The sequence below is a fragment of the Malaya genurostris genome, chromosome 2, assembly GCF_030247185.1.
Source record: "Malaya genurostris strain Urasoe2022 chromosome 2, Malgen_1.1, whole genome shotgun sequence".
Lineage (NCBI taxonomy): Eukaryota > Metazoa > Arthropoda > Insecta > Diptera > Culicidae > Malaya > Malaya genurostris.
Window position 1 is genome coordinate 297,580,705 of NC_080571.1, and position 25,138 is coordinate 297,605,842.

Below are 25,138 nucleotides of genomic sequence, written 5' to 3' on the forward strand. Positions count from 1 at the left end.
CCCTCGAGGGCTACGGTAAGGTGATTAACTCTCTTCTCTTTTGTTTAATATTGCTTTAGAAAGTGTGTTTCGAAAAGCAAGGATCGGCACGGACGGTACGATTTTCCAAAAGTTCTGTTCGGCTTCGCTGACGACGTTGATATTGTGAGACGTATTTTTGAGAAGATGGTGGAAACATACGTCAGATGCTTCCTATCACGAATATTGATAGACGGCAACGACATCGAGATGGTTGACGAGTTCGTGTACTTGGGTTCACTGATGACCGCCGAAAATTATAAAAGCAGATGAATGCATGGACGAATTTTATAAGGGAATAGTGCGTATTTTGGATTCAGGAAAACTCATGCTCATTAGACCGGTTGCGGTTGAGTCATACTAATGGCACTATGTGACGGAGTACTGACCGTCACCAGATTGTAGTTATTTAGGGGTTTTGGACCGCAAGGGTACCGGTTGTGTGGTAAATGCATATAACTAATTTCTATTTTACGTTTCGAAGCTCATTGCGGTATTAAAATACCTAAATAACTACAATCTGTTGACGGCCTGTACGCCGTCACATAGTTTCATTTCTTTCGGCACGTTGTGCCATGTCTATAGGCACTTTGGTGCTAAAAGTGTAAATGTAAATAGCATTAACTTTATGTCTACTCAGTGGTTTATGTTGAACCGTTAGGTGGCGTTAGCAGTTCAACATAAACTGCTGACGAACTGATGAACTGTAAGCGAAACGTAAAATCGAAATATGCATATTCTTTGTAAAAATGGAGCCAGTTGTTAGGTCCTGTCCTAGGTTAGATACATTTACCTTAGTTAGGAAGCAGCGACAGTGAGATTTAGGCAGCACATGCATCAAAGCAAACCGATTATGCTTATTCTTGCTTGCACTAGGATTGACAAATAGGAGCTCTAACACGAGAACGAGTACTGTCAATTTTAATGATTACTAGGTAATGACATTCCAAATTTTTATAGCGGCCCTTACGCGAGAATTAATAATGTCATTTTTAATGATCACTAAGTAATGATATTCCAAATTTGCATGGAGGACTTGTCATTACGTTCATTAAAATGATATTATTTTTTAGAAATGACACTTTTAATTATCGTGAAAGGTCCGCTTATGGAGATTTCATCATTACTGCTCTTACAAGTTCATTGAAAGTGACATTACATGGCAATAATGACATTGCTGGTCCTCGTGTAAGATGCCTTAATAAGTTAGCGAGATTGTAAACTTACCGAAACATTGGCATCACTGATACCGCGGGAGAAAGTAACTAAAAAAATACGAGAAACTTCTCTCATTTTCAGACAATCGAGAATGTAAACAAAAGGAACATAGTCTAACCACGGATTTCCTGATCGAAAAGCAAAGACTGACTGACCTCTCATTGTGTTATCAAATTAATTTTCATACATCCTATTTACTTTGTATTACCAAAACGGCCTTCCAACAAGTTAAGAAAGTAATCATCAATCCGGCATATGGCAGAGGAATAAGACATCGCCATTAGTTTCCCTCGTACGGTCGTCCGTGGTAGCAGTAGGTGTTTGGTGTTTGATTATAGCGAATGTTTCGTTGGACTGTCTATCGATCGGTTTTAAATACGATTTGCTAGAAAACAGCATGAAGCTAATTCCCGTGTTTGTGTTACTGATAGTAATTTCTACTGTTCATGGAACTGTTTTTGGCGATGGTGTCAAGTTTATCAAAAATCTCAAAAGCAAGCTTCGCCGAAGGAATGAATTTCAGTATGAAAGGAAACTTTCTCCGGTAATTTTTGGTAAGTTATCGTTGGTTCAAAGGTTTCTACAGTTGGTAATAGTCGGTCAATTAAATTACTGAGAGTGGAATTTTATACAAATATTTTGATCATTGAACACAAGAGCATGCATAATATATGGTTGAATTTTACAGCTTTGAGACACTGAATTATTAAAATTAGGTGAATTACAATGTTTACACAAGTCTTGCACTAGTTTATGTAAACATGTTTATTATATTCGCACTGTAGAATGATATTTACGGTTTCAAACAAAGCTACATTTGTCTATATTATTAAATACACTGACCCCAAGCAAACACTTGATCTTATTCATAATATTTTTTTTGTATGATAATACGTAAGTGATCAGACGAGCTTCGTACGATTGCGTTTGGCCTACTTTTGCGTCACGAAGCGCCTTATGTATACTGCTTTCAATTCACTAGATTGACATCGCGCCATGTACTGTCGTTTATAATCAATGTCATGATCGCTTTAAGGATGTATGTATATAAAGAATAGTATCTGTGAGTCATACGAGGTAGATTAGATCATGAATGAGTAGATCTTATCGGTACAATTCGTACTAACATAACGTCACATTCTATCATTTTCTACCGACATTTGGCATATTGGATTTCTTGAGTCGAGTCGATACTTGGTTGCAAATATCCCCGGCATTTAGCAAAGCGCTTGATTCCGCCGATGATTCCCGTACCGAAAACCGTGTCCCATCGATGAAAATATGTTACAATCAGAAGGTACCAGATACCAGGGTTTCTAACCAAGCGTAGAAATGGTTCCTTTTGCTGAATGTTCAGGCACGTTGTTATGCTGCAGAATAATATTGTCGTGTCTTCGAGTCCATTCTGGCCGTTTTTCGATTGATGTGTTGTTCAAATTGATTTTTTGTTGGCGGTAGTGGCTTGTATTAACTGTTTCATCGGGTTTCAAACTCTCGTAGACTACACTCCCTTCTGATCCCACCACGCAAATAACATTGTCCTTTTTTCAAATCGGTTCGGTTCAGCACTTGATGTTTCCTGGCCTATGGTTTTTTAGCGTTCTCGAAATATATCCAATTTTTGTCGTTTCTTACTACCTCTCCCATAGTTATATCGCTTCTGGCTATAGTAACTCTATGAATTCATATCTAATAATATCATCCATACACTCACCGGAAGGGAATTTCATATTCCACAGTTTAATTATTTATTTACTTATTTGTCCAACAAATGTAGACTACATATAAATGGTTTACAACGTTTACTTATGCTCGTAGTATTGATTGTAGTGGCGCATTATTCGATTGACTGGACTATTTTTTTCTTAAGTTGTTCTATTATTTTTTATCAAATATTGTAAATAAAAATTTAATTGCGATAATAATGAAGGTTGAGAAATACTGTCCCTGATAAAATAAAGTATTGCAAGGTCACGGCATTTTCTAAGTGTTTGAATATTGCATTTGAGCATGCAACGTGTTTCATATGATGGAAGAGGAAATGAGACCCAGTTTAATTTACGAAGTGCATATAAAAAATTGTATCTGGATCGATTCAATGCGTGCTTCGTGGATAATATTAAATAGAATCCATACTAGGCTGCAATATTCCAAAAAGGGTCTGACATATGTACTAACAGATCGGCTGAAAAGTTCGTATCGTTTCTATGAGAGGGCGCCACTAGAATTCAATCCATACCATTTTCAGTTAGTACCAACCTTCAAAAGATACGTGTATAAATTTGACAGCTGTCTGATTATTAGTTTGTGAGATATTGCATTTTGAGTGAAGCTACTTTTGTTATTGTGAAAAAAATGGAAAAAAGGAATTTCGTGTGTTGATGAAACACTACTTTTTGATGAAAACAAGTGCCGCCGATACCAAAAAATGGCTTGATGAGTGTTATCCAGACTCTGCACCGGGCTAAGCAACAATTCGTAAGTGGTTTGCAAAATTTCGTACTGGTCATATGAGCACCGAAGACGATGAACGCAGTGGACGTCCAAAAGAGGCTGTTACCGATGAAAACGTGAAAAAAATCCACAAAATGATTTTCAATTACCGTAAAGTGAAGTTGATCGAGATAGCTGGAAGATAGTTGGAAGATCGCTATAATCGCTGTATCGCCTCTGATGGCAATTATGTTGAATAATAAAAACGAATTTTGGCAAAAAAATGTGTGTTTCTATTTAACGATACGAACTTTTCAGTCGAACTGTTACATAGTATTTTGATTGCATATGGATCTTGAAAGATATGACTGAAGCGTTTTATAAAGCCCAGCATACTAATTGCTTTATTAATTGTTGTATTATAATGTTTCACGAATGTGAGCTTGGAGTCTAAGATTACGCTTAAATCTCGTTAAATTTTACATTTTCTATCATTTGATTTCCCAAATGGGTTTCATTTTTACTACTAAAATATATTGAGTTACATTTCTTTACATTGAGTTGCAGAAGACTTTTGCTACACCAAGTTTAAAAAAGATTAATTTCGTTCTGGAATATTACAGCGTCGTTGATATTTGTAATTTTCATGGGTACTTTTATGTCGTCTGCATATATAAGCGCGTTGTTTTTTAGCGCTAAATTTTCTCAGAGTTGGCGGAACTGATTTCAACAACCTTGGGTTTGTTTGTAAGCTAATTTAAACTAACACTCGAGAAACTCCTCCATCTAATTCCACTCCTCTTACGTTCATCCACATCTCGTCAGCAAGGCGCTTGACGTCTTGAACTCAATTTTGCACTAATCACTGCCAACGATCAACATATGGAGAAGCAATATAAAAATGAATGAATCAGTGAAATATACAAAAAAAATGCGAAAAAGTATCGCCTATAGGATTTGAACCTTCACAGTTCATAAAATGCAATAATAAGATTATATGTAAAAAATTTACTATGTTTCACCATTTCATCATTTTATTCTAAATAATCACCAGTTCCGGGAGATGGCGGTAGCCAGATGGATGCCATCATAAACAAACCGGACACTGTACATTTCTACTGCCAGAAAACCAGCAGCACGTATTTCAATCTTTGGCTAAACAAGGAACTTCTGTTACCGCTAATCATCGACTGTTGGATTGACAATATGCGACTGGTCTACAATAGCACTACGAGGAAAACCCAAAACTCCCCGGGAGTAGAAACACGCATACCCGGCTTTGGTTCATCGGAAACTGTTGAGTGGATCGATCCATCCCATGCTACGGTTGGAGCATATTTCGTTAATATTGGCAATGCTCTGGTCCAGAATGGATATAAGCGAGATGTCTCCATACGAGGAGCCCCGTACGACTTTCGAAAAGGACCGAGTGAGTAGTTTGTTTTACACTACTACTACTACTACTACTACTGCTTACAAAAGTGTATCAATGCAATTTATATTACTTCACAGACGAAAACCAAGATTGGTTTGTCAAGCTGAAACATCTGGTTGAAGAGACTTACACTCTGAACAAGGACACACCGATCACATTCATTGTGCATAGCATGGGTGCACCTATGACGCTTCTGTTTTTGCAAATGCAAACTCAGAAATGGAAAGATCAATATATACGCAGGGTTATTTCTCTTGCCGGAGCTTGGGGAGGCAGTGTCAAAGCTATTAAATGTTTCGCTGTTGGTGATGATCTCGGTGCATTCGCACTGAGCGGTAAAGTATTGCGAGCAGAACAAATTACCAATCCGTCATTGGCATGGATGTTGCCAAATCCAATCCTCTGGAAGCCCAATTATGTGATAGCGCGATCGATGTCGAGAAATTACACCATGGAACAAATGGAAGAATTCTTCAAGTATGCCAATGATAGAATTTAACTCAGCTGTAATGGAAATAATACTTTATTTTTATCACAGGGACATTGACTACTCAGACGGTTGGGAAATGCGAAAAGACACTGTGTCTTACTCGATGAACTTCACAGCTCCCGGAGTTGAAATACATTGTCTGTATGGAACAGGCCTCAACACCGTTGAAAGGTAATTCTGATCATGTCTATCAGTTTGTTGTTAACCATCGCTTATTTTTTTTTTAACTTCAGTCTCAACTATGAAAAGTCGTACGACTTAAGTGGAAAACCCACATTGATGTACGGTGACGGTGACGGAACAGTCAACCGACTTTCACTGGAGGCTTGTAAGTACTGGACAAATCAACAGAAGAAACCAATTTATATGCGAGAATTCCCACGTGCCGACCACATGGCTATTCTAGCCGATTTAGGCGTTTTGGATAGTATTGTTAAAGTGCTGATGTACGATAAATACTAAATGCGTTTGAATTAGTTCAATATTTCTGTCGTATCCAAATAGAGAGCATGAGACTTCAAAATTGCACTAGAATGTCATCAGCAAATTATTAGCTTTATTAGTGCTTTGTAACTAATTGTGGATGTTTTTGCATTAAAACAATATAAATAAAACAAATTTTCTTTTGAAAAACGTCTTTCAAGTGTTATGTTACAATTATGTATAATCATCGTTTGATCGGTCCAAGGCGCGGTACGATGAGGCCAATTAGCCCTCTGTGTTCCTCTTTAGCCTCTGCTGCACTTGACGGTCGTTCTAGCTTTTTCTGCACCACGCTCTCGTCACACTCCAGAAAGGAGGTAATGTTGTAATTTCCGGATCTGTAAAGGGTGATTTTTTAAGAGCTTGAGAACTTTTTTAAACAATAAAACGCATAAAATTTGCAAAATCTCATCGGTTCTTTATTTTAAACGTTAGATTGGTACATGACATTTACTTTTTGAAGATAATTTCATTTAAATGTTGACCGCGGCTGCGTCTTAGGTGGTCCATTCGGAAAATCCGCTTTTTTATCGACAAATTTTGTTCAGCGATGAGGCTCATTTCTGGTTGAATGGCTACGTAAATAAGCAAAATTGCCGCATTTGGAGTGAAGAGCAACCAGAAGCCGTTCAAGAACTGCCCATGCATCCCGAAAAATGCACTGTTTGGTGTGGTTTGTACGCTGGTGGAATCATTGGACCGTATTTTTTCAAAGATGCTGTTGGACGCAACGTTACAGTGAATGGCGATCGCTATCGTTCGATGCTAACAAACTTTTTGTTGCCAAAAATGGAAGAACTGAACTTGGTTGACATGTGGTTTCAACAAGATGGCGCTACATGCCACACAGCTCGCGATTCTATGGCCATTTTGAGGGAAAACTTCGGAGAACAATTCATCTCAAGAAATGGACCGGTAAGTTGGCCACCAAGATCATGCGATTTGACGCCTTTAGACTATTTTTTGTGGGGCTACGTCAAGTCTAAAGTCTACAGAAATAAGCCAGTAACTATTCCAGCTTTGGAAGACAACATTTCCGAAGAAATTCGGGCTATTCCGGCCGAAATGCTCGAAAAAGTTGCCCAAAATTGGACTTTCCGAATGGACCACCTAAGACGCAGCCGCGGCCAACATTTAAATGAAATTATCTTCAAAAAGTAAATGTCATGTACCAATCTAACGTTTAAAATAAAAAACCGATGAGATTTTGCAAATTTTATGCGTTTTATTGTTTAAAAAAGTTCTCAAGCTCTTAAAAAATCACCCTTTAGAAGCCCGTGGACACAAAGTACCCCACAATAGATAGCTTTGTTCCAGGGTGGAGTTGCTAGTGCGAACAAACCATTGAACATAATTGCTTGCCTGTTTTCGCTATGGCTGCTATATCCCACTGATATCGGTACAAACTTAAACAGGAATTACTAAAATCAGTATGCCGGAAGAGTGACCGGTTTGTGCAAGAAGCAAATCTTGTTACATTTTTTTTCGTTTCACTTTCGGCTCATCGACAGTACAAATTGCCACCTAGGAGTTCAATTTCAAATGACCATGCGAACGCAATGCTTACACTACGTATGTAACACTTTTGGGATATTGCTCCGAGGTATAAACACTGATATGCCGATGGCGAAACGATAAGAAACCCCAATAGTATTTTCTAAACGAGTGTAAAATCGTTGAAATTGTTTCAGTCATCTCCGAGAAAATTGAGGGCGTAACAAGGTGCATACTCAGATAGTTTCTAATCATGTCGAGCTTAGCCGAATAATACATAATACAAGGCTTTCCGGGGCTCAAATCCAAAGTCGAACAATTGGTCAGATCGCTTTCACATCTCATTCAGTCAGTCAGTCGATACAACAAAACCGCCTACGTTCAGGACGGAAGAAACCAAGTACAGTATTATGTAGTGAACAATAGAACGACCTCGAAATGAGTGAATCAAACGAACAAAAGCTACCGCCGACACGAAAGAATACAATTGTTGTTGACTTCAGGCAGTGCAAAATTCGACCTTCTATACGAGAACTAGAAGGTTTGCTTAAGGAGCAAATGCATATTGAGATTAAACGTGTGCATTTACTTCAATGCAATAAGACAAATAATGTGGTTTACATCCAGTTTTATAAAAAGTTGGATACAATTCAATTCGCAAAAGACAATAACAATGTACACTATGTGGAGCACGAGAACATTAAGTACAACATTCCAGTAGAAGTGCGTGTGCATGATCTTCCCTCAAGCGTCACCGATTCTTATATTCGCAAAACTATGTCCCAATACGGAGAGATTCTATCTATCGAAAAAGAAAAGTGGAAGAACTTTTTCTCCGGTATTCTAAATGGCGTACGTTTGTTACGCATGCGCTTGAAGAGGCATATACATTCTTATGTGACTTTCGGTCAGGATACAAGAATTCCGTGCAAATCACTTGTTACCTATGACAATCCGATGGCCACATGTCAATATTGCCAAAAAGCTGTTCACTACGGTAAGCCATGTGGTAAATTGGATAAGGAGACAACCACACCAAAGGACAACGGTGCTGCCTTCACACCAACCCCACACACTTAAAACCATTTCTTGAGCTCGGCATAATAAAATGCCGAAACTGATCGGCAACACCTAACTTTGCTGATTACTCAGTAATCAATACGCATGTTTCTGAACTTCGTTAAATGCATTAACTGATACTCCGGTAAAATGCTTCATTTTGCCAAAATTTGGCATAATTGCTTGCTGAATTTATCAGTAAACAACAGATATGCCGACATCAGCAGTTACGTTTGCCGAGATTTCGGAATATGCGCTAGCTTTTGCCGAAATTCAGCACGTCAGCTGTTATTTCTTGCCGTGTTACATTTTTGCTTCGCATTGCGCGGTTATTTTCTGGTGAAATTTTCTAGTGAAAAAATTGATATTTTAGAAACTGTTAGTAAGGAAGACGTAAGAATCTACGATCTATTCAGTGAGTACGATAGCAACACATTCTTTTTTATATAGAAAGCAAATTCTATTGCTTATTTCTATTGTCGTGAAGTTATCATCGAATTTTTGGAAGTTAACTCAATATATAAAAACCTATTTTTATTTTCATATTTTCAGCTCGACTCAAAGTGGCCGCATCCGGAAGCGTCACTATTAGTAGTCATGTCTGAGGAATTTGGCGAAGGAGACTGCTCTCTAATTTGGAAAGATGTAGTAATTCCCGCGGGACCGGGAATACTGTCAACATTTAATGATCTTTGCATGGCTTATACAGTATTCGGTATTGAATGCGAGCCTTCCGACAATTTTTAAAAAATATTTTATGCCACTTGTTTTCAGGTAGAGGCCTTTTAGGACTACCGGCAACAAATTTGTAAGTCTCCTTTAAGTGTAAATAAAATGAATTTCTGATCCCAAACGGCCTGTTTATAATGTTGACAAATCACGAACTAAATTAATCGGTTAACTTTTTAATTACTGATAATTCAGTAATTAATTTTTTCGTTTTGCTTTTTTTTTTCATTGCGTTACTGAATACTCAGTGAAAGTTTAACTGAACACACAGTAAATTTTCTGCTGACGATTTCGGCAATATTTGACGTTTTTAAAATTTGAGGCTACCGAGAAGTTCAGTAATTTTAATTTTTGCCGAGATTATTACTGATTCCTCAGCTGTGCGAATCTCGGCATTTTTTTGCCGAGACTCAGCTAAAAAATTTAAGTGTGCAAGCAACCCCAGTACACCCCACCCTTCAACAAATCCATCATCATCCCCTATAGAACAAAGTACACCAGCTGCAGTTAACAACTTACCCTCCAACCAACCAGCAACTGCATCCAATGTACAACAAGGCGCATCTACAGAAACTCTCAACGAGCCCAAGACTACGATCAACAAGGAAAACGAAAAGAAAACGGAAATCATACATAACACCGACGATGAAGCAATGGATGATGAGATAAGCCGCGGACAAAGTGACCCCCGATCCTCGTTGTATGGAAATGGAAACTCATCTCCCCCTAGAAAAAGGGTGACAACGAGATCCAAAAGCAAAACAAAAATTGTTTAACAAAAATGTAAGCCAATCGACCACGTAAAGCTTTTACGCAAAAAGGCCAGAATAAAAAATTTATTATAAAACAAAACAATTGGTAGTCGGCATGTGCCATGACTGAACAACAACACGAGTGAGGCGGAATTTAACATTTATTGTATTTAACATCTTAAAACACAATTAACTGCGTGTACCACTCACGATACGTTGATTCACCGATGCATTCCGACCATAATTAGGCAACAAACGATAGGCCTCAGCACTTCCTGAAATATGTCGCATTGTTTGACTTTGTGCACTTCCTGGGACATAACGCATATTGTTTAAAACATGCCTTTGCTTTCCCGAGAGGTCAACACTAAAGTCTATATGTTTGAAACAAAATAAAATGCCTTTTGTGATATAATACACATACACACACAGTTTCTGAACAATTCTAGATAATTTATTATATGCTAAATCGAAACCTATTCCTTTACACTGTAATGCTTAAAAAGTAATTATTCCTAATAATACGATGTAGAGTGTGGGCCTTTAATTCAGTAATATTTCATGTTGCGGAATAATCCAAAAACTGTTGTTTGATTCAGCCTATAGCTATTACCTAATTTAAATAAAAAATATGTATGAAATTCTTCCCTTGAAATCTACTATTTAAAAATTTGTTTTTTGTTTGACTAATTTTCACTGTAAACGCCTAATTGAAATGTAAATTGTATCTCAAAATGTAGCTCGACAATCCCTAGATTTCTTGGAAAGAAAATTCTGATGTTGAAAAGTTAATATACGAACATGTAACACCATACATCTTAGGCTGTTTTGTAGATCGTTGAGTTATTAAATCGTACAAATAGTTGGTTTTACTGTATTCAATCGACTTCGTGCACACAAAATTGGACTTATTTGTACTCACAGCCTTATTTGATATTTGACTATTTTTGTTACTCGAATAGCTGCAAAATCAATTATTTTGTAGCGGATGAAAATTCCACCAAAAATTGAGACCAAACGATTTGATTAGGTTTTAGTTAATTATTATACGAGTGGTACATTTTACATGTAGCTCTCAGGTGTTACGATCTATTGAGCATTAAATACTGGGAGTATTTAGTTTATCCTAAAGTTTTTCCCATCATATCCACAGCTATTTATTTGAGTAAGCTATAAGTAAGCATATTTTGATTTTGTGTGGAGAGAAAAGTGGTTTAAAAATTACGGATCAAAATTAAATATTTGACAATTTTGTTATTTCCCGCAAGAGATCTGCAATGCTGAATTGATGTTCAAATTAAACAAGTTTTTTCCAAATACTTTTTTTATTTACCATTTAAATAATGACTAAAAAGTGCAATTGTGAATAAATTCTACTAACTGTTCTACTCGTGTGAAAACTCAAGGCACTTTTATTAGGTTTGTCACGAGTCATGTTGAAAGCTATATGACAAAACTGAGAACTCACATGTTTCTATTAGATGCTTCCCCGTTAAGTCTACGAGTGAAATAAGGGAAATTTTAAAAGTGAACGAATTTCACATCACCGTCTAAAGTTTTCCAAAATGGTTATAAGTCTCCTCTCTGAAAGATGTATTTTTTATAATGTAAAATACATATTTTCACGATAACTATTTTAATCTGTTGTTCAGTGCTTGTGAATCAAGATTATTGAAATACCGCAACTTCTGATTTTACTGACACTTTCGTTGGGAAATTTAATACAAATTTTGTTGTGGCTTATTCGCAGTTCAATTACCGCAAATCGAACCAAAACATTTCTCGTGCAGGGTTGTTTTGGACAATGGGGTAAGAAACTACTCGACTGTCAGATTCTAATCAGAAGTTAAAATTATTTGCGAAATGGTCCACAGCCTAAGTATCTATGCAAAATCTCGTATGCCTAAATTTCTGCCATTTCGTCATTCTAATAAATGGCAAAATTTTCTTAAATTTTCCAATGCATGTCACATTGTAAATATTAATAACTTCAATAGTCAAACCACTTTAAGCTTAATTTCGATCTCGGAAAAATAGTACGGTAGAACGAAATATCACTAAAATTTCGGCAATAATAGAATTTACCGAAATATTCATTTGATTATTTCTGAATTCTCGGTTATTCAAAGAGTTATACCGGTATACGGGGTTGTTCAATACCGTGGTTACAAGCAATCGGTCAGTTTATCGACCTCAGTAAATTAATATCATCATAAATATCAATTTACCTCAGTTCGGTAAATCATCGAAGTAATCATTCTGCTTCAGCTCAAAACTGTGACGTTAACAAGTGCAGTTTTTGAAATGGAATGTGCTAAATGTCAGTGGTATTGCTTGCATGTGGGATCAGATGCAGCTTAAAACTGCATCCGAATATACCAATACGTATCGTACTGTTAGGAACGATGGTAAGGTGTTATCTATTGGATTCCAATATGTGTTATTGAACCTTTATTTTTGTTGTAGCCCAATCCTGATTTTCCATCGTCCAAATGTTTATTAAACCTGACGAGCTTGAGAATGGTAACAGTTACTTTTCAAGGAACCAAACTGTTTTTCCTACTTTTCCTACGAAATCAAAGCTTCTTTCATACTTTTGTGTAAATCATTAAATTGATAACTCATATGCATGACTACCGATACTTCCAAAAAAACGAAGAAAATATCAGTAATGTATTACGCGCACAGTACCTATAAAATTATCAGATTAGAAATATATCGAGAATTTTCGTGGTTTCATAGTTTGCTGTACTCTCGACAGTTTTGCTGGGATTTGGAAAAAAATGCGGACATTCGGGAAAAAACCTCAGTGTGAAAGAGTCCAATGAGTTCCATGTAGGCAGTCTTGCTTACCAAATGCGTCATCCACTATACGAAGAATTATTTTGTGGAAGTGTTTTAATTGAATTATAGGCGCAAATAGTCGCAGAAATCAAATCGCGACGTAAGGCAAAACGCAATAGCAATGCTCGAACGAAACACATAACCTTATTTATTGTATTTACTTTTTATAACACTCCGCAACCATCTACCGAACATTTAATACAGTAGCTAAACACGTTCCAGCGGAGCAAAAAGTAATTCAATCCATGAAAATCAATAAGGCACCGTTGCGTGTTTTCACAACCATGTGTGTATGCTCAAACTTGGCTCAGTTTATGGTAAGACCTGTTTGTCTTCGAAGTCAGGAGAGATTAGAAGCGCGTGCACACGATTGAATTATTTAATTGACTATTGTTTGGGGATTACTACTTTCCTGAGAGTACTTTTGCAATTTTGACGAAAATGTTATAGAAATCAGCCAGGAGGTCTGGGAGTCCTCCCACAATGCTGCCTATTATAAAATGATTGGTTATCCATAAGTTCGTGCACACCCCGTCGAATGGCGGCGCATACGGGAAAGCAACACATGCTGCACTTATTTACAGCGTTGAATCCACTTTCCACCGGTATGATCGGCAAACGAAGGATGCGCTCGATGAATGCTGAGATTTGCTTAAATACCTCAAACCTCAAACCGTCGCGACACGGGCGACAACTAGAGGGAAAATTTTCCACTGACTGGGAACCAACCACCAATCAAACGTGCTCGAAGAAGAGGTGTGTCGGTCGGCCGGCGTTCACTGGCAGCAAAACAACTATCAATTAACCGGAAGACAAACAAAGCACGAAACGATGCCCACCGGGGATGCGTTCAGTCATTATTACTAGATAAGAAGCGCAAGGTGGAACATCGGTATTTTTAATGACTGTGGAAAATTCCCGCTGGCTTAGTGGAGTGTCTATCAGGATAGGTCTTCCACATGCCTCCACAGGAAGAAGCTAGCTGAACGATTTTAACTAAATTTAACAGATTTTTTTCAATCAGATCTCTTGCTAAAAATATGAAACACGTAATCATCATCATACACGTTAACTGGTTATCTACTGATCACTCTATCTAAAACGATAAAGTGGTACATACAAGTAAGAAATTCTGTGATTCCGTCTAGTTGGACACGTGAGTATATGTTATCGTGTGCGATTTGTGTTTTAGTCCGTGTGATGTTTCTTGGTCGTGTAGAGAATGCTAAATTTAAATCACATTTGCATTAATTTCCCTCTGGTGATGAGTCCGGTTCTCTCGATTGTCACGTTAAACCGAATTCCAACGCCGAATGCACCAATATAACGTAGTCAGTCAATGAAGATCTATGCTGTCGATACTCCGATGGATGCTGCAGCTACGAGTCAGAGATGCCGTCGAGTACGTCGCACTATCGTATTTTCGGGAGCAGGGCGAATGAAAAATATCAATTTAACTGCTTTCCTCGGTCGTTGTCGATGTCGGTCATAGCGAAGCAGTCGCAGTGAATGCTTGTCGCCGTTTCATCACCCGCGTTTTGTGCAGTTCACCCTTATGGCACGGTACCACCGTACCTTGGCTAACCGCCGTCGAAGGTTGCCGGGCGCCATTGTTGCCGATGAGGGTTCCTAATAGAAACGACAGAAATTAGTATATGCACTATCCGTACCGTCCGAAAGTGAAAGACATACCGAACATTTTGCTAACGGAAAACTTCCTGGGCTTGACAGGACGAGCCCTGGATTCGGCTAGCAGTCGTTCGAATGCTTTGTACAAGGCAGGGGAATTGTCAGCGACTGATACTTCGCAGAAGCCAATTGCATGAGAGGCGGCTAGAGTAGCGCCTTCCGTTTCTTGAACCTGCAAAAAGATAAAAAGCATACTGGTTAGAAATATTCTGTTTAAATTTGATTAAAAGATTTGGATGTTTTGTATGACTCAGGCATTAATGAGTGGTGCTCAATAAATTTTGAGGTTAAATAATTAAAAACAAAGAGCTGTTGCTCAAAATGGGTTTATTGTTTCCAATGTATTCTCCATGAAGATTAAAACATTTTGCTTGTGCTCGAACCAATTTCCGAAGCACTTTTCTCACTCCGAACAAGCGTTTTGAAACCATCAACCGTTTCTTTAGTTGTCCTAAAAAGGTTAACCAAGCAATTTGTTTTTGACGTATGGGAATTAGAATTAGAACAAGTCATTGGGAACTAAAACACGGACCGGGAAAACGGACGGATAGTTTATCAAACCGAATGTGTTGAATGGTCAAAATTGTCCCGGGTTGGTGGTTCAATGCATAGGGCACTGATCTTACAAACCAATTGTCGTATGTTCGAGCCCCAACATGAAAGGATTCGTAGTGTCAGTAGAGTCGTAGCACTAGCCATGCAATAGTTCTGTACACTCTGAATCGGATGCGAAGTCTGTTGAAACAGAAGGTCAAATTCCACTACAGGAATGTAATACCAAGGCTTTTTGAATGGTCAAAAAGTCATTTATTCTCACATTTTCGAGATGAGGAAGGGTTCTTCTTCGGCGGTTCGTTTTTCTCATTTTCCCCCAAAAAAAAATATTGCAAACGAATTTCGAGTTTAGGGTTCTATGTTATTCTAATGAAACGATGTCAATAAGGCGGCCCTTATTACCGTTCTCACTTCCACTTTCACATTCACTTCACGCCCACCGCGAAATTCGTCCTAGGGTTCGCAATAGCCATTATCAAAAGTTACCATTACCATTACCAACAGGACAAAGTGTTCTGAGTACGAATACCATTAAAATTCTCAACTATATGATGATGTTGTCAGATTTGACGTAATCAAATAATCTATAACTTGCCGAATAATGCTGGACTATTTTAGTAGAACCGAAAAACTAGAGTATAATTTTATACCGGTTGAAATTCTACAATGTCTTTTTCTGCGTCAATATCTTATTTAAAACGTTCAACTCTATCATCACTTCAGGACTACACACAAAATATTTTTGTTTTTAGATTGATACTCGATTCGAATTGATGAGGCGATTCGAAAAATGAACAATTTTTCCCTTGATGCAACAATCCGCATGATGTCACAACAATGGATGAAAGTAATCCGTGAAATGCAATTTTTTTCCGAGATAAATATCATCAACATCACTGAATAAACATAAGTGAAAGTAAAATTAATCAATGAAGATTTTAAACAGTTCATGTGGGTATATCATGAAATTCTCAAATGATTTAACCATGCCTGTGCGGGAGGGAAAAGGCTTTTACGCCCTAACCCCTACTATTGAACTCTCTCTTTAACCCTATATTGATTTGCTAATGCTAAGTTACGCTTGCAGTTCAATATAAACTGCTAGAGCACTAATTAGTCAAAGGCGGAGTGTCAAAACATTTTAACCCATTTTGTTTACCTTTTTTTATGTATATAAAATAGGTAATTCGCTCGAACTTTAGAAAAATTTTCCGAGGCCGAATGTCATATACCAATCGATTCGGCTCGACGAACTGAGCAAATGTCCGTGTGTGTATGTGTGTGTTTGAATGTGTGTTGTCAACAAAGAGGTCGAGATCTCAGAGATGGCTGGACCGATTTTGATCAAACTAGTCGCAAATGAAAGGTCTCTCCATCACCCTGAACGCTATTGAATGGTTTTGAGATCGGATGTTTACTTTTTGAATTATACTAAGTTTTATGTTAAAATTTACTGTTTTTTGAAAGTATCTGTCCCATTTGACCTTAAAAACAAAATATATTTTCAGACTTAGATTCCGCACGGTAATACCTATCCAACAAGCCATAGATTGTCAAAATCCGTTTATTTTTAACGGAGGTATCGATATTTTTGTGTAAACGACTTTTCGCCTTATTCCAGTAGTAGGAGTTTTATGCGTTTGATGATAAAGCGCTGTTTCGGAGCCAAATAAAACACGATTTTGTATACTGTTACATACAATTGTTTATAAGTACCAAAAACACTGTGTACAGCATCTTTTTTCATGGCATTTTGCCTCGGACCGATTTCAGCACAATTCGTTTTTGGCAACGTAATCGTTCGAGTATGACATGTAAACTAGATGATGGCAGCATTTTCAAGTTGAAAGTAATATCATAATTATTTTGATTTAAATTACTTACAGTAATAAATGCTAGAAGAACATAACTCTCAGATACAATTCGACTCAGTTCGTCGAGATCAGCAAATGTGTGTGTCACGAATAATTTCACTCAATTTTCTCGGAGATGGCTAAACTGTTTTCTACAAACATAGATTCATATGAAAAGTAGTATACTCTCAAACAAGGTTCCTGAATTACGTTTGGATCCGACTTCTGACTGCGGAACCACAGGATGATATGTGAAACACATTAATTCAAATTAAAGGACTTATAGTCCCATACAAAATTGGTTAATTTTATTCGATTCTGGAATTACAGGATGATGAGTTTTTAAAATTCATACCATGGAAGTACCATAAATAGTGACGGATTAATCACGTTTTTTATATTCAATTAAGACTTTTTTTTCTTTTTTATGATTCAAATCTGTCGAATGTAATCGAATTTGGTTACAAACAAATATTCGACATAGTTTCTGATTCTTTTGTAATAAATATAAAAATATTTAGTATTTTAGTAGTGCTTTTGTAGATTTTCAATGAATAAAAGGGAACAAATGAAAAAAGCTCACAGAATAAAAAAATCTTTAGTGGAATCTATCGAACTTCAATTGCTCATAGTGTGCTCAGGGGTTGAAAATAACATAATTTATTTACAAATGGAAAAGGAATTTCCACATTCTTCGCAAATGATATTGTATGTTTCATACTTAGATACAATTAGCTACGACTTTTGAGCCAAACATATACAAGCGTCTTTTATTTTATATATAGTTTATGCATTCTAATACATTTTGAGGGACTGTTTCGTGTAAATTTACGACTCTTCATCCAATGTTGAATATGTTCGACGCAGATTTAACTCATTCCACTAATGCACAAAATTACGTCTCTATGAATTTACTTGCATGAGGAATTTCGTCACCAATACAATTCATGGCATTTTGCCTAATGAATCATATATAATATAATTTGATGCCGATATTCGCCTTATCAGTCTTGTAAAACATCGAAAACAACTTATTACTTCAATGTCCGACAGTTTCGATGATTCATTGCACTTGTCGGACATTGAAACAATATATCGTTTTTTTTGCTGTTTCACTAAACTGATAACGCGAAATACGTTACTAATTAATCAATCACAGTCATTTTAAAAATTGCTTTACTGAGAGGTTAGTGGAATGAACTAAATAGCTTTGAAAGAAAAAAATCCATTTAATTTCACTATATTGAAAAATCTTTATTATTACCCCACTAATATACGTAATATACTAAAATTACGAAATAGTAACAGATAAAGATACTAGTATTTCGGTGTGCAAGTTGTAGTTATGTTTGATTTAATTAATAATTAGCATGAGAAAACACCTGCAGGAGCATGCCAGTTCATTTGATTCTATTTTTTTATTGTTCTAAAAATATGAACTAGAGCATCGATGAAAAAAACATCTTCCAAGGCATCCAGGAAGGACTTATTTTGAGAACATTTATAACTCTGAAAATATTCCAATATTCCATCTCGACTGGATTGAATCCAGTTATGGAATCAAGTGTCTGCTTTCGTGCATAAATTACACCAGAGAAAAAAAACGAACGAATGACCTCTGCCACCACTTAATGGATTTGGAAGGTTGCCCGAGTTATGATTCCAGACGAACCTGGGGTGAGTTTTGGTTCCAGTCCACGAGTTGTCTACACTTGATTTTCATGCTCGGAATTTTCAGCTAGCAACGATTGATGGAAATATGATTTACGGCGGATGATTGATGCTAAAAATAAAAATTGCTCTATAATTCACATGGGATTGGTTGCCGTAGGAACTGGGAATATTTAGATACTGATTCAACAGTGCAATAAAATATCGACACTATCGAAGTTCACCAGTTCGCGAAGGTAAATTATAAACCCAGTAATCTGCCTTAAATTCATGCCACATAATTCTGACTACCATTGGACGAAAAATGTAGGTCAAACCGTTGGTCGATTCTTTGCAAACAATCGGTAGTCAGGCATCACTAAATCGCCATCAGCCACTCGTAGTGCAGTGCGGTCATTACGACTGCAATAATAATTAATTTTGGTTAACGGGTACAAGTACTGCCTGTCAGCACTTTCAGACTCATTTCTCACGCTGTGCAGGAAAGTACGGAGAAACCAAGAATCGCTTGGGAAATTGAACTAAGCCGTTCTCTACTTGTCCGAATTAGTTGACCCACAAACACGCCCGAAGCGGCAAAGTCTGCCCCATCTAAGCAAGCCGTGTGCGGTATGTAGCAAGTTTCATATTCTCTTACAAGCGCGTTTTTCCCAACCGACTGACTGACCTGCCCGAGCTGGTGCTAGTGACGGGTAGCGATTATTTTTCCTAATTAATAGTGGCATCAAATCTCAATAGTTCATTTGAATATACACGTTCGAAGAAAAATAACCTGACACAATTCCTTGTGTTTCGGTAAATAAGTGGTAAGTGATAAAATGCTGACACTGATGATGACATCGCTGATAATCATCTTATGTGTACTTACAGCTTTTCTTATTTATGAGTCAACTAGTCATCATTGTAATGAATATTCGCTTGAATAATTGTTTGTGGAATTTCCATCGGCTTAGAAAACAAACCACATGGTTTCCCATTCGCTTACTGCAAAGTCAGCTCATTAGACCGGCGCCAATGGTAAATTTCGTTCATTCATGAAAGTGCAATGCATCATCATGTTGGCACAATTCCTGTATCGAATAAACCGTGGAGCTTCTCCTTGCCGGGTAAGGAAGAGAAAGATGGAAGCTAAGGAAGAGATCAATTTGTCTGCGGTGAATTCAGGTCGAGGTACGAGGCAAGGCGGTCGTTAGAACGGAAACAGAGGTTAGTCTAATGTCGGATATGTAGCCGTTTAATTTTCGTAACTTGAATATTCATACCAAGGTCGTAGTAGTATTATAAATGTTAACAAAGAAAAGTGTTGTTTCGCTCTGAACTATGTACCATTACGGGACGGAATCAAATGCAGTACTGATCCACTCCATAACAAGTTCCTGTGGTGGAGACGGCAGTACTTTACTGTACTGAGCAGCAGTAAAAACATGTTTTCACATTGCGACTCCAAACGACTTGTTTTGGATGGGAATAACTCATTTCCCTGCTCAATCTGGTTGCCTTGGTCTACATAAAAATGAATCAGACCCCATCACAATTCCGTTCGCCACGGGTAGCGAACGTGCAACTCACCTCTCGCAAGTGGTCCAGATCAGCCTTGTTCCCGATCAGATAGGCCGAGGGTGAATTTTGCAGTTGCCGCAGTTCGGCCAATGACCGCTGAGCATATTCGTAGCTGGCCCGGTCCGTGATGCTGTACACGATGAGACATGCGTCCGCCCACTGGATCTGCTCTATGGGGAAATCATTTTCGTTCTCAGCCGAGATGTCCACTATCTCCACATCGAGCACACCGCTATCAAGGGTCACCGTCTGTTTGTAGAGCAGGTCCGTGTTGGAGCGGTATTCGCCAATGAACCTCCGTGTCAGGTATCGCACGGTGAGGGCTGCAAAGATACCACACAAGAAACATGCAATCAGCTCAAAATACATCGTGTGAATATGTTCATAAGGATGAACGTGCCAATGTGTGTATGTGCAAGTATGTATGTATGTATGTATATTCTTCGGGGAAATTGAAAATGGACGGATATTTTTCAACAAGGTCTGTCCTTGTCATACCTAATAACAACGTTTTACAGTGTAGCGAACAAGGTTGCTCAGCTGCTATAAAATGAGAAAATCTAACTTTCAAATAAATGTAGCAAAAATATTACTTGCCCCTTACTCCTAGATTATATACGACCTTCAAATTGATGAAGTAACACCAAACAATGGAGTACAATTGGTGTCCTTGTAATCTCTGCGAGGTGTTTGTTTTGAACGGTATAAACTAAATAGCACCATTTGCTCACTTCCAGTAAGATTTTGTTAATTTGTTTTTCTTCCTCGTTTCTATCCAATGTCATGTGAACGGATGAATCAGTCGAAGTAGCGCGAATGTGTAAGAGTATAACGAAAAACAATTTTTTTCTCTATGTGTACGAACCGGGGCTTCAAATAACAATCTGAACGTCTTCAGTGGGACAGAAGAGGCGCACGTGTCAAGACTGTGTCGAGCAGCTTATCGACTTGCTTGGCTACAGGAGATTCGATGAATTCATCATTATAGTTCAAGAACCGAGTGTTATAAGCAGCTGTTATTTGGTTCGAATGGGAAGGAAATTTGACGTACAGCTGAAGGATCCTACTTTGAAGAATTGTTGTTTCTTGCTGGTTAGTTTTTGATTGCTTCAAATTGATTGAATAAATGTCATACGAAACAAACAGGAAGCGTATTTTAACGGTTTACAAGGATATTTCATCGTTTGGCAAACAATTTGTTCCTGCATAGAATCCAATTACGAATATTCACTCGATTTAGATTGTGACAATACTCTATCCAGAATTTAAACTGTTTTGTATACTTTTACTGTTCACAATTATCTTCTGATATTCAATGAATGAATCCACCGAACTTTTTGTCGGTTCTTAATTCGGTTCGAAAAATGATCTGTAAAATTGTTCTAGTTCACAACAATCGTTTTTACAAACTCATAGATTCTTGAGAAAATTCGAAGAATTAAGAATAACAACTACATAAAAATTGAAGATTAGGCAACCGATTGTTTTTTTGAATTCACGCTCGAAATGAAGAAACGAAAAACCCCGACGTTGTCTGTAAAAGCGACACAGTAAAAACCGAATCATCCGGAATTCCTGTTCGGAAGGAATTTCGACAAATGGTTTTTTGGTCGATATCACAAGAAAGTGTAATATCAACTCAGTCAAACCATTAGAAATGAATAAAAATATACACAAGACGTGAATCCAAACATGTCATATCCACTCCAAAAAAATTTGAATTTTACAGGTGACTTAATCCGTCCTACGATATAATTCATATAGACCTAATTTGTCAAATGACGGAAAATTTTATTTGTGATGACTTAATGTTAGATGAGCTTGAATTTTACTGGTTTCGACTGTAACTTGCGTTCTGCTAGCAGGTGCGATTGTATGAATTTAAATGAACCTTTTATCAGCCAAGCAGATGCTTGCTTCTGTGGCTCAGTCGATTAACAGACGTACTTGCGATCCAATGATTCTTGGTTGAAGTCGCGGCGGTTGCTATCAGTATTCTATTTTTTTTATTTCAATGAATTTCATGTCATGGAGTTTTAGACACAATGTTAAATGTTCTTCCACGTAAATTTGCGTGAGCTGCGACGCTCCATTTATGTGCATCTAATAAGATGTAAAATCACAGGATTTTTTAAGTGTTAACATGTCAAAATGAACCTGTTTCTAAGTAAAATTTTATTATTTTAACTAAATGTTTTGCACGCAGCAGAAAATTATGATATTTACTGGTAACGCAAATCTACATACATCTCCACATATCCTCTCGTAAAAAGACTGAGTTTATCAAAAAGTTTTTTTAAATATATGTCAAACATACCCACACACTTAAAAAAAAACCTGTGATTTTACATCTTATTAGATGCACATAAATGGAGTGTCGCAGTTCACGCAAATTTACGTGGAAGAACATTTCATATTGTGTCTAAAACTCCATAACATGAAATTCATTGAAATAAAAAAAGAATACTAATAGCAACAGCCGCGACTTGAACCTTGAATCATCGGATCGCAAGTACGTCTGCTAATTGACTGAGCCACAGAAGCATGCATCTGCTTGGCTGGTAAAAGGTGCATTCAAATTCATACAGTCACTCCTGCTAGCAGAACGCAAGTTACAGTCGAAACCAGTAAAATTCAAGCTCATCTAACATTAAGTCATTCCAAATAAAATTTTCCGTCATTTGACAAATTAAGTCTCTAAGAATTAGATCGTATGACGGATTGATTCACTTGTAAAATTAAAATTTTTTTGGAGTGCATTCTTTCAACGAACCGTGTAAACTTACATGTTAGAATGCATTGAATATGTGTTAGATTAACTGTAAAAAATGAGGTAATTTTACACGTTTTTTTCTAGGTGAGTATGTTACATAGACAAAAATAATTACCTATACACGAATTTACATCAATAGTCCTGTGAAATAGACATCAGTTGAATTAAAAATCTAATTCAAAACTATGATCAATGTACAATTAAATTGGATTGCATTGATTGAAGTATATTGAAAAAGGAAGAACTATAAAAAAAAACTTAATATTCAATTGCAATGTGCAAGAAAATTGATGTAAATTCACAAAATATTTTTATCTGTGTGACATGATTCATTTTTACATGTTTTGGTTTGTAAATCTAGGTAAATACTAACAATCCTTGTAAGTGTTTTTATCGAGACGCAAAGTTGTTTTTCCTGTGGCAGATTTGAGAAATTCGTGCCATTGAAAGTGTTGTTTCCTGAACTAAACACAATTTTCATGATCCACTTATGTGTTTTTGTTCCGGTGAACTATATATGTTTGGGAATAATTTTGTATTCTATAAATACGACGAAAATGACGAAACCATTATGCTTAAAAGAACTAAATTTGAAAAGAATTGTTTAAATTTTAGGCATTTAATGCAGAAACGTCAATTAATATGTGATCTCACTTGAAAATATATCACATTGCATATGCAATCATCGTACATTTTACTGAGTTTGTAGACGAATATGATTAGTTTACCGCCGTTTTTAAATTAACAAATTAACAAACGAGATTATAGTACCAGATAAAGAAATATCGACGACATTTCGACCTCAATATTTCAAAAGATGGTAGAAGCAAATGACAGTTTATTTTGTTTACTAGTTCTTTGCTTATTTCTTTGTTTTTATACAAATCTTCTTCAAATACTGATTCTAGTATTGAATTCAAAATGATAGTTTTGGGAGTCATTCTACGCAAACAGTTAGAAAGAGATCATGACAATTGGAGAGTTATTCGCAGAATAGAAAGTAAATAAGGAGAAACCGTCATTTACTTTTGTGATCTTATGAAATATTCACATAAATTGTCTTTTTCAGTGAGGTTACTTTGTATAACTATTCAATTGCTATCAATTAAATTGATATTGCGATTGGTGCTTAGAAAAAAAATTGTACCGATTATTTGTGTTTCATTCTTTCTGAAGTTTTTCTTAAACAATATATTTTTCTTATGTGGGCTCTTCGAACTCGAATTAGATTTTTGTGAAGAAAACACACATTCAAGGTAGAACGACCTTTCTGAAATTTTTCATAAACAATTTTTTTCATAGTTCGAATACAAGTTATCAAAGGCATTTGTGGAATCAATTGAAGTGCTTCTAGAGGATACTTTCAACTAAGAGAGATCAATTCAATTTCAGGGATGTCTGTTATCTGTTACTCAAGGCAGATATATTCCAAAGACATCGAGATAATAAATTATATTTATTTTTTTAGTGTGACAGTTAGTTACTTGAGCCGATAGTACGACACTTCGGAAAATATTCACAATGAAAATTTAATTCTATAAGTCATAGTAGTCGGTTTCGTAAATGTCAACATCGCTTATTATTTTGGACTTGTCATCTGTCATACCAAACTGTTTACGACGTGTTAACCTTGTTACTTGACTATACGTTTTAGACATTTCCGTCAGCTACTAGGATGTTGCGAGGGAACAGCGGTCTACTAATGTTCGGTTTTGATACATATTCTATTGAAATTGACCCGCTACTGTTACCTCACTTGCCAGCAAAACTAATAATTTTTTTAACAATATGCATATTACAATTGCTTGCTGTTTAATTCGAGATTAAATCAATTCCCCAGCTGCGTCCATGAGTTCAACCAATAGCTAAATTAGAATAAAAATAATGTAATGATACAAACAAACTCGAAACAGTTTATGAAATTATTAACAAAATGTCTGAAAATAACAGCTTATTTTATAATTTATAGAAGTTAATCGTTTGGTTCAAATAATATTTACGAGTAGATTTCATAATTAATGACGAGTTACCTAAGATGATATTTAAGTAATAAGAGAATATGTTTTAATAAATGCAAAACGT

General features: G+C 36.7%; 2 protein-coding genes across 4 annotated transcripts in view; one reads left to right on the forward strand and one right to left on the reverse strand.

Annotated features, from left to right (window-relative positions):
• Positions 1–1,313: 1,313 nt before the first annotated feature.
• On the forward strand, positions 1,314–10,506 carry LOC131430681 (phospholipase A2 group XV-like). Of its 3 annotated transcripts, none has more exons than XM_058595829.1 (6): positions 1,314–1,790; positions 4,724–5,098; positions 5,182–5,581; positions 5,643–5,765; positions 5,828–5,922; positions 9,894–10,506. In XM_058595829.1, exons 1-6 carry the CDS (start codon positions 1,634–1,636, stop codon positions 10,133–10,135), a joined length of 1,392 nt encoding a protein of 463 aa, XP_058451812.1. In that variant the 5' UTR covers positions 1,314–1,633; the 3' UTR covers positions 10,136–10,506. The 3 variants fall into 3 exon arrangements, with proteins under 3 accessions (XP_058451812.1, XP_058451815.1, XP_058451814.1); XM_058595832.1 differs by lacking the exon at positions 9,894–10,506 and adding an exon at positions 9,183–9,496 and having other exon boundaries at positions 1,316–1,790; XM_058595831.1 differs by lacking the exon at positions 9,894–10,506 and having other exon boundaries at positions 1,317–1,790; positions 5,828–6,231.
• An 82-nt stretch (positions 10,507–10,588) lies between these two features.
• LOC131430682 (ras-related and estrogen-regulated growth inhibitor-like protein) overlaps positions 10,589–25,138 on the reverse strand; it is a 48,319-nt gene continuing 33,769 nt past the window's right edge. Inside the window, exons 3-5 of the mRNA XM_058595833.1 lie at positions 20,293–20,606; positions 14,648–14,816; positions 10,589–14,584 (exon numbers count right to left, since the gene is read on the reverse strand). Of these exons, the coding sequence (XP_058451816.1) occupies positions 14,442–14,584; positions 14,648–14,816; positions 20,293–20,606 (626 nt within the window). The 3' untranslated portion in view covers positions 10,589–14,441. The remainder of the gene's footprint in view (positions 14,585–14,647; positions 14,817–20,292; positions 20,607–25,138) is intronic.